This window comes from Balaenoptera musculus, chromosome 14 (genome assembly GCF_009873245.2).
Source record: "Balaenoptera musculus isolate JJ_BM4_2016_0621 chromosome 14, mBalMus1.pri.v3, whole genome shotgun sequence".
NCBI lineage: Eukaryota > Metazoa > Chordata > Mammalia > Artiodactyla > Balaenopteridae > Balaenoptera > Balaenoptera musculus.
Genome location: NC_045798.1, coordinates 11170076 through 11185251, shown reverse-complemented (window position 1 = coordinate 11185251; position 15176 = coordinate 11170076). Strand labels below are relative to the sequence as shown.

Genomic DNA, 15176 nt, shown 5'->3' with positions numbered 1-15176 from the left:
GCTGGGTGTGTGTGTTCACCTCTGTGACTAAGGGCCCAGCTTCCTCAGGACACTCATAGCGCTTATACGAGGTGCAACAGGAGTGGTCATGGGTTTCATGGTGTTTCAGCACGTTCTTGCTCTCCCCACCTTACATCCCTCGTCCCTTTCCAACTGCCCATTCCGAGGACATCAAGCTGCAGCATTAGATGTGAAGACAACAGCCTTTCAGAGACTGTTTAATCAGCTCCCACAAGAGCATAAAGCCAATTTCCTATAACAAATCCCTTTTGTTTTACATATATTTATATATAACTATGTAGAGATATATATTTTAAAATATGTTATACGTAAAAATATTTTTTAAATATATGAAAATATATGTGTATATGTATGTATGTATATATGTACATTACTATCTATCTATCTATCTATCTATCTGTCTATCTATCTATCTCCTAGCGGTTTTGCTTCTCTGGTTGATACAAAAGGATTTCCATCTGAATAACAGCAGCAGTTGCAACAACAGCAACAAGAAACACTTTGGAATGTTTTTTAACTGTCAGGACTGTGCCAGGTACTTCAGGCATACCATCTTATTTAATCCTCACAATAATTCTGTAAGCAAGGGCTATTATTCCCATTTTACATACGAGGCGCACAGACTTAACGAAGTTAAGTCACCTGACTGCCATCATAGAGATGCAGAGACTGATGCCAATCTGGGTGTGTCTGACTCCAAAGCCTGGGCTTTGAACCGAAACACCGTATCGCTTCCCTTAAAAACAAGCTCTAGCCAGACTTCACATTAGGAATATAGTTTATGGCTATTCTGCACTGTGAACATTGGTGTATCCTCCAACTGCAGGGGAGGAGAGGATGCTTGCTTTGGAAACAGGATGTTCCTCAAAGGTAATGACGTCTTCCAGAGTCTGGCTTATAGGCAAGTGTGGCATGTTCACTGAATCATAAAACAGGCCGCCTGCCTGGTCTCCTTCTGGAAGCCGTTCATGTTCTTGGAACAGAATGTGGTATGTGTACTGCTGGTTACGCACAGGATGACTTTAGGCAGCACTGAACGTTGCATACAGTTGAAACACATAGCTATTCTTTTTTCAAATGCCTTACCTACTGATTATGGCAGGGAGACGGTATTCGTTAGGTACTAATATGTTTCTAACACCTCTCTAGTGTTGGCTAATCTACCTTTGAACAAGGAAGGAAACCAGGCCATTGCCTGAGAGTCTCCAGTGGGCAACAGTACCTTTAGAGAATTTAATAGCACTGGATATGTTGTTTTTATTTTTTTGTAGTTGTTGTTAATAATGGCAAGGGATAGTGGTTTTACATTTATGTTATATGCTTGAATTTATATGTTAGAATTTTCCTAAGTCAAAAGATGTGAGTCGATTTAAGGAGATACACAATAGTGCCCGTGGTTTTTGGTGAAAATTGTTAAAGTCCTTGAAAAAGGACTGAAGTCTATGAAGCAGTGGTTGGGTCAACATGGTGAACCATCTAGTCAGGATTACTTACATTGTTCTAGTCCTGTTGGTGCATCTAGACCCAGTTCAAACCCATCATAGTGGTTGGTCAAAAAATATTTGTTGAATGAATGAATAAATCCTTTAAGAAGTCTTCTCATCCCCTTCCAGCTATAGGGATTCCTCCCACTTGGAAACTCACAGGATTTGTACTCATTCAATAAGCATTTTTTGACACCTATTGTGTGCCTGGTACCAACAATGCAGCAGCCAACAAGATGCCAAATATAGGGCAATTAAATGAGTACATCATGTGACAGTACTGCTATTTTTATTGTAAAGTTTTTATGGTAATAGGTACTTTTCCATACACAGGCCCTATTTTCCATATTAATTCTAACCTCAAAGCCAGGGTCTGAATGACATACTGAGAACATTAGGGAAAATAGAATGAAAGAGAAAGAAAACAAAAATGAGATAGTAATACAGCTAGAACTGCACTGTCCAACATGGTAGCCACTAGGCACATCCTATGTGTTGCTGAGCATGTGAAATGAGGCCAGTCTGACTTGAGATTGTGCCTTAAGTGTGAATTACACACTGGGTTTCAAAGACTTAGCATGAAGAAAAGAATGTGAAATATATCATTTGTAATTCTTTATATTGTAACATGTTGAAATTATATTTGGGATATAGTGGGGTAAATTAAATAAATTATTAAAATGATTCCAACTATTTCTTCTTAATTCTTTAATGTAGCCAGTGGAAAATTAAAATTACAGATGTGGCTGATATTCTCTTTCTATTGGGCAGTGCCATTGGCTAGACTGTGTGGTCCAAGAGGGTAGACACCTGTCTCCTTGCTTCACACTGTGCTTTCAGCATCCAGCACAATGCCTAGTGTATAGCAAGGGCCCAGTAAGTTCTTATTAAACAACATTGGGCAAGTGAGTAATGCAAAAGTTTCTAGGCTTCTTCAACAATTGGTTCAGTATCCAACTCTCATTGCTATTTCTTGGACTTAACTAATTTTTTTCCTGCAAATCTTTAGGAGTTCTACTTTTTTTAAAAAGAGCTTCAGATAATAATTTAATTGGGATTTAACAAGCCAGTTATTGCAGGTCAATTAAGTGCCACTTTATGATTTAAAACCTATTTTTTTCAGATTAACCGCCACTAAATGTTTTCATCACACCTTTTTTTTTGGTTAATATTATTTAAAAACTATTTTCAATTATTTAAGACATCATTTTACATCCACAGACACATAAAGAATTCTCTTAAAAGCAAGACCTATGTTTTTTAGAAAAAATCTCTTTGGTCATTTGCAAACTGATTTATTATAGAAGAATAAGCACATGTAATTTACTAAGGAGCAAAATAACCAAAATATATTTAAGGGATCTACAGACAATGAGTATCAGGTGAGAGCAAGCAGACAAAGTCGACTGAGCAGTGAGCTCATATCTAGATACTTTTAAAAATAGCAGCTTTAAAAAAAAAAAAAAAAAAAATAGCAGCTTTATTGAGATATAATTCACATATTATAAAGTTCACCCTTTAAAGTATACAATTCAGTGGTTTTTAGTATATTTACAGAGTTGTGCAACATCACCATTATTCATTCGAGAACATTTCTGTCACTCCAAAAAGAAATCCTATACCTATTAGCAGCCAGTCCCAATTCCCGTCTCTCCCTATCCTCTGGTAACCACCAATTGACTTTTGGTCTCTATAGATTTGCCTATTTTGGACATTTCGTATAAGGGGAGTCATATAATATGTGGACTTTTGTGCCTGGCTTCTTTCACTTAGCTCACTGTTTTCAAGGTTTATCTAAGTTGTAGTATATGTTAGTACTTTATTCCTTTTTATGAGTCATTAGAGAAATGCAAATCAAAACCATGATGAGATACCACTTCATATCCATTAGGATGGCCATAATTTAAAAAAAGAAAGAAAAATAACAAGTGTTGGAGAGAATGTGGAGAAATTGGAACACATACATTGCTGGCAGGGATTTAAAATGGTGCAAATATTGTGGAAAACAGTTTGGCAGTTCCTCAGTATCTTATTCATGAGTTTAATGAACAGAAGTTCTTAATTTTAATGAAGTCTAATTTATCAGTCATTTAAATTAGTCAGTGTTTTGTAGGTCCTGTTGAAAAAAATCTTTGCTTATTCTAGGTTTATCTTTCAGAAGCTTTATTTTTGTATCCTTACATTTAAGGTCTACCATCCCCCTGGAATTGATTTTATATATAGTGTGAAGCAAGATACTTTCTTTTTTCCATGTGGATTTCCACTGACTGAGCCCCAGTTTTGAAAAATAGTATCTTTCCCTACCACACTGCAATGGTCTCTTTGTCATAAATCAAGTAACCATATATTATAAGTCTGTTTCTGGACTGTATTCTCTTCTACTGATCTATTCATCTACCTTGCACCATTACCCCACTGTCTTAATTACTGTAGCTTCATCATAGTTTTTAATATCTGAAAGTATAAATCTTCGAACTTAGTTCATCATCAAGATTATCTTGGATATTCTTGGCCCTTTTTATTTCCGTATACATTATGGAATTAGCATATCAATGCAAACAAAAAGAAACCTGTTGGGATTTTGACTGAGGTTTTGTTAAAATCTATAGTTCAACTTAGAGAGAATGACTTCTTTAGAATGTTGAGTCTTCCAATCCATGAATATTATTTATTCTTGCATTTATTTAGGTCTTGTATCAGTCAGGGTCCAGTGAAGAGACGGAAGCTGGACCAGTAATTTGAATAGGGAAAATTTAATATAAAAATGTGTTGACTAGTAAAAAGGCGGATCATTATTTAAAAGGGTAGAAGATGACAAAGAGGTACAGCAGGAGCAACTACAGTAAGTTGTTACTACCCCTGGGGCCAAGAGATAGTGAACAAATAAAGATGCTTGGAAACTTAAAAGGGCCCCCATCCCCACTGCCTAGGCTGAAATTCAGAGCTCTTTGGAGAAGGTGTGGGCCCCATAGAAATACGCAGTCCACCAATGATGGAGAAACAGGAAGATGTGGGCCACACCTGACCTACAGGAGTGGCCTACCTCTGGGTGGCAGAGGAAGTTGCCAGAGAGCATGGGCTGAACAGCTGGTCTGCAGAACTTCTGACATGGTGGGTTAGAAGTGGTGTAATAGGTATCCCTAACTCATTCCCAACCTCATAGAGAAAATCTTCAATATTTCACCATTACATGTGATGTTGGTGCTAGTTTTTTGTAGCTACCCTTTATCAAAAGTATCTTAGTGTGCTAAGATTAAACCATAAATGGGTATTTGACTTTTTCAAATGCTTTTCTTTTTCTGTTGAGATGATTCTGTATTCTCTTTTGACATTTGTTCCATAAATGTGGACAATTATAGTGATTTCTTTTCAATGTGAAATCAACTTTGTAGTCCTGGGATAAACCAAACTTGGTCATGATCTAGCATCCTTTTTATGTATAACTGCATTTGATTTGATAATATTTTGTTTGGGAGTTTTGCATCTGGGTCTGAGAGAGAGTTTGGACTGTACTTTTTTTTCTTATAGTTTCCTTGTCAGGTTTTGGTATCCAGGTGTTCGTTTCAAGGTTATGTTGACCTTAAAAAATGAATTGAGAAATGTTTCTTTTTTTTATATTTCCTAGTAGATGTTGTATAAGGTCAGTATTATGTCTTGTTTAAATGCTTGGAAGGATTTGATATCTGGATCTAGATATTTCTTTGTGGGAATGTTAATTACAGATTCAATTTCTTTAATAGATATAGAAGTATTCAGATATTTTATTTCTTCTTATGTCAGTTTTGGTAAGGTGTGTTTTTCTAATTTGCATACTTCATCTACATTGTCAAATTCTAATGGTATAAAGTTGTTTATAATTATATTGTTATCTTTTCAATGCCCATAGGATCTTGATTGGCATTTATCAATTTTATTAGCCTTTTTAAAGAACCAATTTTGGGCTTTGTTGATTTTCTCTATTGTAAGTTTGTTTTCTGTTTCATTGATTTTTTTGCTTTTCTCTTTGTTATTTTCTTCCTTCTACTTTGAGTTTGATTTGTTGTTCTTTTTCTAACTTCTTGAGATGGATATTTATATCATTGATTCCATCCTATCTTGTTTTCTAATATAGCCACTTAAAGCTGTGGGACTTCCCTGGGGGTCCAGTGGTTAAGACTCTGTGCTTACACTGCAGAGGGCACAGGTTCGATCCCTGGTCGGGGAACTAAGATCCCACATGCTGCGAGGCATGGCCAAAAAATTAAAAAAGAAAAAAAGAAAAAAAAAAAAGCTGTAAGTTTTTGCCTAGCTAGAGGTTTAGCTACTTACCATACTTTTTGATATGTCTTATTTTTATTATCATTCATTTCAAAATATTCCTACTTTCCTTTGTGACTTTTTCTTAATTTCCAGGCAGGTTTTAAAAGATTTTAAAGTTATTGTTGATTTCTAGCATAAATGCATTATAGTTAGAATATATATTCTGATTAATATTAATCCTTGAAATTTATTTAAATTTATCTTATGACCCATTTTAGGTAAATGTTCCATGTGCGCTTGAAAAAAATGTGTCCATATACAGCTATCCTTGGTGCAGTGGATGATTTATACTGACTTCTCTCCTGTTTCATTAATCCTTTTTTTTAAAAAGCTGCGTCCAATCTATTGTTAAACATTCTAATACCAAATAAGTCAAATTCATTAATTGTGTTGCTTACATCTGTATACCCCTACCACTTTTTTGTCTGCTTGTTTTATTAGCTACTGAGAGAGGTTGTTAAAATATTCAACTATTACTATGGATTTTTCCACTTTTCTTTTTATTTATTTATTTACTGGCCACACCGCGCGGCTTGTGGGATCTTAGTTCCCCACCCAGGGATCGAACCTGTGCTCCCTGCAGTGGAAGCAGGGAGTCCTAACCACTGGACCACCAGGGAATTCCCTCTTCTTAGTTTTTTGATTTGAGTATTTTGAAAGTATGCTATTATGTGCATGTGAATGTAAAATTGCTATCTCTTCCTGGTGAAATTAACCTTTTAAAATCTATTTTATTTTATATTATTTTTTATAGGACACTATACCAAACAATGAAAGGATACATATTATTTTCAAAGGTATATAGAGTATTCAATCATAAAATGATTCAAAACATAGAATGGTCAAAATACAGAAGAATTGGAATTATTCAGCAAGGATTCTCTGACCACTGTGGAATTAAGCTAGAAAACCTGTGACTGCTAAGAAATTCAGCACTATACTTATTTTTTTAAAAAATCAGATTGTATTTATCTTTATTTTAAATTAATTTAAAAAAAATTTTTTAATTAAAAAAAAAATTTAATTGAACTATAATTGATCTACAACACTGTTAGTTTCAGATGCACAGCATAGTGATCCAGTAGTTGTATGCATTACAATACGATCGCCACAAATTAACCTTTTTATTGAAAATTTTCTCTTTATTTCTAGTTATGCATCTTGACTTTAGGATTACTTGGCTTAATAATATCTTAACTATACCACCTTTCTTTTGGTTAGTGGTTTTTTTGTTTTTGTTTTTTCATTCTTTTACTTTCAGTCTTTCTGTGTCCTTATGTTTATGGTGTAGCTCATATAAGCAGCATATAACTGTTTTGTTCTAATGCACTCTGACAAGCTAGGTCTATTAATTGGAGTGTTTAATCAATTAACATGTAATACAATTACTGATATATTTGATTTTATAACTACAATATTACTATTTTTTTTCTTTTTGTTTTCTTTCCCCTGTCCTTTCCTGCCTTAATTTTTTTTTTTAATTTTATTTATTTTTGGGTTTTCGTTGCTGCACGCAGGCTTTCTCTGGTTGCGGCGAGCAGGGCTTACTCTTTGTTGCGGTGCGCGGGCTTCTCATTGCGGTGGCTTCTCTTATTGCGAAGCACGGGCTCTAGGCGTGCGGGCTTCAGTAGTTGCAGCATGTGGGCTCAGTAGTTGTGGCTCTCAGGCTCTAGAGCGCAGGCTCAGTAGTTGTGGCGCACGGGCTTAGTTGCTCCGTGGCATGTGGGATCTTCCTGGACCAGGGCTCGAACCCGTGTTCCCTGCATTGGCAGGCGGATTCTTAACCACTGTGCCACCAAGGAAGCCCTCAAATAGAATTTTTGAACGTTTGTAAATATTTTATCCAGCTTTTCTAGTTATACTTGTTGGGAATATTGGTCTGCCTCAGTTCTTCCATCACAGCTGCACTGGGAAGTTCCATGATTTTTTTTTTTTCTTCTGAATGCTTTCCCTTACACCCTTTATATTTTATTTATGCTTCTGGTCCTTTGTGGTTTCTGCTTTCTGAATATTGCCTACCAGGGCTGCTGTGTGTTCAGTGTACTTGGTGTCTCCTGTGGTTGTGCGATGTGGAGGCCCTGTAGCTCACCCTGTGAGGCTCAGCATGATCTGGCCCCATGCTTACTCTCTCAGTGGTACTTTCCAGCCTCTCACCCTTAGGAAATATGCTTACAACCCATAATGGGCAAGAGAGGCCTCCTTCAGAGAGGGCTTTCTTAACATTTCAGCCAGGTCCTCTTAGCAAATTCTCATTAACATGTTATTTAATTTCTTCCTAGTGCTCCTTACAAGTGCACTTTTCCATTGATTTGTGGAGTTGGTTGAGTAATTTATCTATTCTCCTCCAGAATGGGGTCTGGAATGTGAAGACAGTGACCTTGTTGGTCTTGTTTACCACCATATCCCCTGTGTCCACCACAGTGCCTAATCCACATTTACCGAATTAATTTGAGCCTTATAATGATGGGAGATGAAAAGGAGGGGACGAGAACTAACAGTCATTAAAATTTTATCATCTTATTTAGTGTTTGCCTTAACTCTTTGAAGTGGATGGTGTTTCCATTTTGCATAGAGTAAACGATGGCTCAGAGACATTATGTTATTTTCCCCAAGCTACACCTTTGCTAAGTACTCAATCTAGAATTCAGTCCCAGGCCTCCCTGATTCAGAAGTAACCCCAACATTATGAATTGTTAAATACTTCTCACTCTTCCATGCTTTTTGTATTTTCTTCCTTTTTTATTGACTTTTTAATCTTTATCTGAAACTCGTAGAATGCTAGGTTACATCAAGGGCTTTTCCTGAAAAAAAAAAAAAAGCATAAAGAAGAGAAACTGACAATTTCTTTCTGTTACTTCAAAAACAAAATGAGATGCCTTTTATATTTGGGTGGAAGGGTTATGGAGGTCAATCTAGATCACTGTGTAAACTCCTTATTTCCCTCAGATGGTCCAGTTGAGGGGGAACATTAATTCATTTAATGAACATTGGTTAAGTTCAATTAAAAAGAGGTACTTATAGTCATAGCAATAACTATTTAGTGAGCACCTACTGTGTGCCACGCACTACGCTGGTCACTTTACACACCTTCTCTTCAATGATCGAAACACTTTTGGAAAATAGGTATTATTATTTCTATTGTGCAGATTTGAAAATTGAGACTCAGAGAAGTAAAGAAAACTGCCTTAGGAAGCTTCAGATCTGGAATTTGAACTCCTTCCGGACTTCCATAAAGACCACTTATTTCTATGTACACTGCTCAAGGCGTCAACCTTGGAACACAGAAGGAGCTTAGTAATGTTGTTTGCTTTTTTCAGTTTAGTGATAATATGGTGAGCTTCCCAGGAAAGAGTTGCAAAGTCTTATAATGAAGCTTCTTTTTGTCTTGCCAGGGAATGTGAACAGTATCTCCAAATTGACCCCAAAGGTTCTGAGTCACGACAGCTTGAAAGTGTCAGGTAAGGATCACATCGGTCTCAACTGCAGGCTGTACTCCACTGTTTGCTCCAAATATTTTCTGGTTGCAAATGTTATTGATCTGACAGTTGATTTCCCGAGACGCATTCGTTCCAAGCTGGTGCAATATGAAAGTCTCCTCCTAAGGAAATTGGCCTTGTGAATAGTTATCCCGTGGGAAGATCATGCTGCACTTATTGCTTTACTAATATGGTGAAGAGGCCGCAGATACAATTAGCAGGCCTGGTTGGTGATTTTCCAATGATGATGTTTGGGGCATGTTATTGGTTTAGCTGTAATTGAGCTTAGGATGATCTGGAAATGTCTAAACTGGTGTGAAAGTCATCCTCGGCTTTTGCTCCAGTATGGATGCTCATGACTGAGGAGGGCTGATTACACTTGGATATGCTGAGCCGGTGGGGGGGATGTGGTCCTGGACGGCTGTGGCTTGTCTCTCAAATTCTGTTTCCTTTCACACTGTCGCTAGTAAGGTGACAACTTCTTCATAATCTTCTACCCTCTCCCAAATCCCACCCCATCCTTGTCATTTGCAGTTTACTGTATATTTTCTAGCTCTCTTATTTCTCATACAAGTATAATTTGTTCAATGTATGTTAAAGTCATCTTTGTTAGGATTATTAATGCTAGCTGCCACAGTAGACAAGACCTGAAATCTCAGCGGTCGAACATCACAAAAGTTTATTTTTTGCTCAGATAAAGCCTCGTGTGAGTTGGCAAAGGCTCTCCTCCATCTGGTGATTCAGGGATCCAGGGATTCCTTCCATCCTGTGTCATCGTCACCTCCGCACATGTCTGTTGGGAGAGAGTTCTCCCTGGATTCACTGGGTTCTTGTATGGTCTGGGCCTTCCCGGGAACGGACACTGATAAGTTTCGTTCAAGGCTGATTGAATAGCAAGCTGAAGATAGAGAAACTCTCTCTCCCAGGAGACATTCCAAGATAAGAAAGTTCCCTTCTCTTCCTGGAGGATATTTGCTTACCTTTGTAGGGCAGTAAACCTACAGCAAGCCCCATATTCCAGAGACATTTACTTACCTTCCAGGGTAAGGAATAATCTCTCTCTAGAGGGGAGGATGGGCAGGTAACCACCAGCTTGATAGAAACTTAGCATCTCCCAAGTTCAGGGTTCTTCTCCAGTGCCGTTAGCCAAGTAGAGGAGGCCAGACTCTTCTCACTCCCTGCTGCTGTCCAATGTCGTAAACATACCTTCTTCCCTTCTCCCACCCAAACCTCTTTCACGAGGGGCTGTAATGGGTCCCAAGCAAAGCAGTTCCAGATTGCAAAAGAGAATTATAATGCGATTTACGGGTAAAGAAGGGGCCAGTTACAGGTCAGCTAATGGTGAGAGGATGCACTTGAAAGTTTCCTCTTTGAGTTATTAGGCCTCATTAAAATTAATACTCGACAACTGTGTGATTATCAGTGTAATTCTCCAACAGTGAGTGCACTGGGAGTTTGCAAATATAATGCTATGGCAAATTCATTATTTAAAGGGTGTCTATGTTAAATCATAAAATGCAAAAGATTTCTTAGTAAGCTCATTCAAATCCACAAATATTTTTGAGCACCTAGGCACTTGGGATACATTGCATCTGAACAAGATACTATTACTGCCTCTCAGAAGACTGTGGTTTAGTGAAGAACTACTTGCCTCAAGTACTGTGCAGTCAAATTTATTACATTAGGCTGAAAGGAATACACATCTGTTCTTAAATCTACCCCGTCCTCTGTAATATATGCTCATGATTCCTACCTAGTTTTTTCTGTAAATATTCCTTCCACTTTGCAGTCCTCTCTCTCGATCCTCTCCTTTTCTTTCTGTTTCTTTGGGATCTACAAGCTGCTTAATAACTAAGTAGGGGCTATGCTAGGCAAGACTTCTTTGGTTGGAAGTGACAGAAACCCAGTTCGAAGTGGCTAAAGTCACAAAAGGGGATGTTTAGTGAATTATATGAATGAACTGTCATTCGAGCTTCAGGCTCAGCTGGCTCCAGGGGCTCAAATGATGACATCAGGACTGTCTCTCTCTTTCCATCTCTCTGTTATGTTTTCTTCTATATTGGTCTTTTCCGTATGGTGACCCCAGCAGTTCCATTCCACACTTTTTTTTTGCAACACACAATCTTGCAAATGAAGAAATTCTCTGTACTTAAGTTTTTAAAAAATGTCTTGGATTGAATCAATCACTCTGACCAGGGGAAGGGAAATATTTTGGCCAGATCTGGGTCACAAATTTTTATGGGCTGAGTTTTGTCTCCCCCAGATTCATATGTTGAAGTCCTAACCCCCCAGTATCTCATAATGTGACTATATTTTGGAGATAGGGTCTTTAAAGAGGTAATTAAGGTAAAATTAGGTCATTTGGTTGGGCCCTAATCCAATATGACTGGTGTCCTCACAAGAAGAGGAAATTAGGACACAGACACATACAGAGGGAAGACCATGTGAAGACACAGGGAGAAGATGACCGTCTGCAAGCCAAGGAAAGAGGCCTCAGAAGAAATTAACCCTGCCAACGCCTTGATCTCAGACCTTTAGCCTCCAGAACTGTGAGAAATTTTTGTTGTTTAAGTTACCCAGTCTGTGAAGCACTAGCAAACTAATACATAGTTTCAGCCCTGGAGTTGGGGTGAATTTAGTCCCTCTTGAACCACCCTGAGCAGAGAAGGGGTGGTTACTCCAAGGAAACCCAAGGGGCTGTTACTACAAGGAAGAATAATGGCCCAGTAGGGGAAAAAAATCTAGATTGTCTACCCACTGGGTCAGATTCATAATAATTTTTAGACGTTCATTATGTGTTAGGTCTTGAAAACATTTATACTTAATACAACAACCCCATGAGGTAGATACTATTATTTTCCTCATTTTACAGATTGGAAAACTGAGGCACACACAAGTTAAATGACTTACCCAAGGTCACGCAGTTAGCAAGTACCAGAGCTAAGATTTACATCCACACCTGTCAGGCTGTAGAACTGCAGCTTTGTACTGCTAGACTCTTGAGAGCCAATGATTGCTAGCTTCAGATGCTCTTGCTTTTCTATTCCCAAGATTGAAAAAGCTTTGACTTGAGGCATGGGAAGGATGTATGTTAACATGTTAATTAAGGAAAGTTCATAGTCTGCAGAATTCACAAGTCTGTTTTCAGAACTGTTTCTTATCTGGGCAAGCCTTTGACTGATTCGAGTTAATTAGCATTGCAGAACATGAAATAATTGCTGTTGTTCCTCAAAATTGAGGCCAGGAAGATATCCAGTGACCTGTAACCACCCCAGCCCTGCCCCCTAAGTCTGAGGATCAGAACTCCAAAGCCTCAGCAAAGAGACGAGATGGAGAATTCATCGATTCAGCTGCTCCTTTCCCTTTTCTGTGTTTACTCTGTTTTCTGTCCCATGATTAGCAAGGGAAGCCCCATACCTCTCTGAATGGGTGGGCTAAAGACTACAGTTGTGTAAGGGATCTGTCCTGAATTTTATAAATAGGATTTCCAGTTTGAACCATGTAGGCTGATATTTGAGTATTTCACTTAGGAAACAAATTCAGAAAATATCAGACCCATTCATGGTCATCGTATTTTTTCCAAGTGGTTCTGATATTTCTGTCGAAACCATCTGGTGACCCTATGCATAAATCCTGACTGTCTTTGGCAAGACTTATTGCCTGAAAGAAAGGGCAATCCATGCAAGCTAGTTCACAAACAAAACTCAGGAGGTCTTTGTTTTTGAGTATTTATCATCTGAGTCCTGGAGATGATGGAGTTGTGTAGAGACGTAAAAGTTGTCCTCCAGCTCTTTCAGTAATTATACAACATCAATTGTTAAAAATTTTAATGATTAATATTAGCATGAATCCTTTTCTACCACATCAGCTTCCTTGTGGCTTAGTCTCTCTGAAGGACCCCCTGAATTTTGAGTGCCCATCACATGTCCTGGGAGGGATTGCTGTTTCTTATAGCAAATGAGTCCTATCAAAGAGAATCAGCCTCTCACTGACTGTCTGACCCTGGTGCATATGCAGTGTAATCCAACTGCAAATGTTTGATTGGAAATCTTGCCCAAAGCGCAGGATTCCATGAAGTTGATGAAACATGCTTAAAGAACAGAAAAATCACAGACAACCCCTGGGAGTCTGGTGGTCTTAGAACAATCAGTACTGATACCCAGCCAGAACCCACAGATTCAGCCACGCTGGCTGTTGTGGTGACTGTTGATCATTCCATGCTGTCATATCGGTTATTCAATGTTTCGAACATCCCTCCCCCCAAAGAGTTAACAGTTGAAGAAAAAAAAATGACAAGGAAAGTGACACGGTGAGCACTTCAAAAGAGAAAGATTTAAATATCAAAAGATTCAAGAAGGCTTTAGGAAAAATTGGTGAAGCCCTTGAATATTTTTTTAAATGACCTTTTTGCTATCATGCTATGAAAGCCAAAGCTGAAGTGAAGGATTTTGTCAGAAAAATTACCCCAAAAAAATCCTTACTACTTAATTTACTTTTTGTTCTTCATAAGAATTCATGTGTTGTTGAAATGGTAACCTAAATTTTGTTAGGTTGATAAGCTTTAGTTTCATTTTTCAAGATAAATTTCCAACTCAAACCCTTTTTCTTCCCCCCAGTTTGCTATGAAAATTTGGGATCAGTATCGAGCCTCTTTAAATGTCTTTTACCAAGATTGACTCTCTCCTCAAGGATAGAAACAAAAAGCCAGGGAGGGAAGTCCCGCCCCCCCCTTTCCTCATGGAGCTGCACGGTCTTTCTCTTCCACTTCTCGCCATGACCACTCCACTCCCTGCTTCTCTCTGCACATCTGTGTTCTCTGCTCACTCATGGTGTACCTGTCAAAGCACCCATACTTTATAACATGTGTGTCCCCTTCCCATTACATGCCCTTAGCCATAAGGATTGGTTAAGAGATGGGCATGTTGCTCAACTTGGACCCATAATGGTCAGGAGAAGGAGCTTTGTTTTAAGAGTTAGGAGGATATGCACCTGAACTTGTTGGCAGCTTGTCCTGTTGAGAAATGAAGCAACCTGGAGGAGATCAGGACCAAGAGGTGGAGAGAAAATAGGTCCTGCTGACGATGTTTGAGTTGCTGGATCCCACCATGCCTGAAACTGGAAAGACTCCCTCAGACTTCCGGCCAACCTTTCTCCCTTTTGCATAAACTGGATCGAATTGGGTTTTATGTCACTTTTACCAAAAAAGCCGTAACTAACACAACATGCTTATTTGAATATGATAGTAATAATCCCTCTTAACCATTCCAAGGTACTTTTCCAGCCATCATCCCATCTGATTCTTTCAGTGACCCTACAATACAGACAGGGCAAGAAGGATAATCATCTTGATGGAGATTGCTGCCAGGTTTAGAGGGCTACAGTGATGTTTTCTCAAGCACTTGGAAAACACAAGAAGTAAAGATTGCCTTCTGAGAGTTAAACCATGAAGCCAATATATTACAGATGAAAGCAGAGCAATGCAGGGTCACCTTAAAGAGACAGAATGGCTCCTAGGCCTGCAAGACTTGTCTGTCATGTGACTGAATGTGTTAACATATTTAAAGCAAGGTTGTATCCATCATGATCTGCCATGGGGGCCTAAAGGACAGAGTTGCAAATGCCCACCTTGGCAGTGTAGCCACTGCAGGTTGTCCCAGTGGAGAGGGAGTCTTAATCTTTGCCAGGCTGCATTTAGAGATATGCTTTCAGCCACAAGTCGTATAAAAGCAGGTTGATAACTGTGGTCAATTAAAGGTGGCTGGAACTTCCTTGCCACTCCTCTCATTTAGAGGCAATGTCTCCTTCCCTTCCTCTTGAATCTGGGCTCACCCTGTGACTTACTTTGAAAAATAAAATGAAGTGGAAGTGATGCTCTGTAATTTCCGAGGCTGGGCTG

The 15176-nt window shown here is 38.5% G+C and overlaps 1 protein-coding gene across 8 annotated transcripts in view; it reads left to right on the top strand.

Annotated features, from left to right (window-relative positions):
• SUDS3 (SDS3 homolog, SIN3A corepressor complex component) overlaps positions 1–15176 on the top strand; it is a 307067-nt gene that overhangs the window by 144063 nt on the left and 147828 nt on the right. For 7 of the 8 annotated variants that reach the window (XR_005016172.1, XR_005016173.1, XM_036823065.1 and 4 more), the window contains one exon: positions 9197–9262. Coding sequence is in view for 5 of the 8 variants with exons in the window: in XM_036823065.1 (XP_036678960.1) it covers positions 9197–9262 (66 nt within the window). In the remaining 3 variants the exon portion in view is untranslated. Of the gene's footprint in view, positions 1–9196; positions 9263–14549; positions 14666–15176 lie in introns of those variants that run through there. The other variant, XM_036823067.1, reaches the window with a different exon arrangement.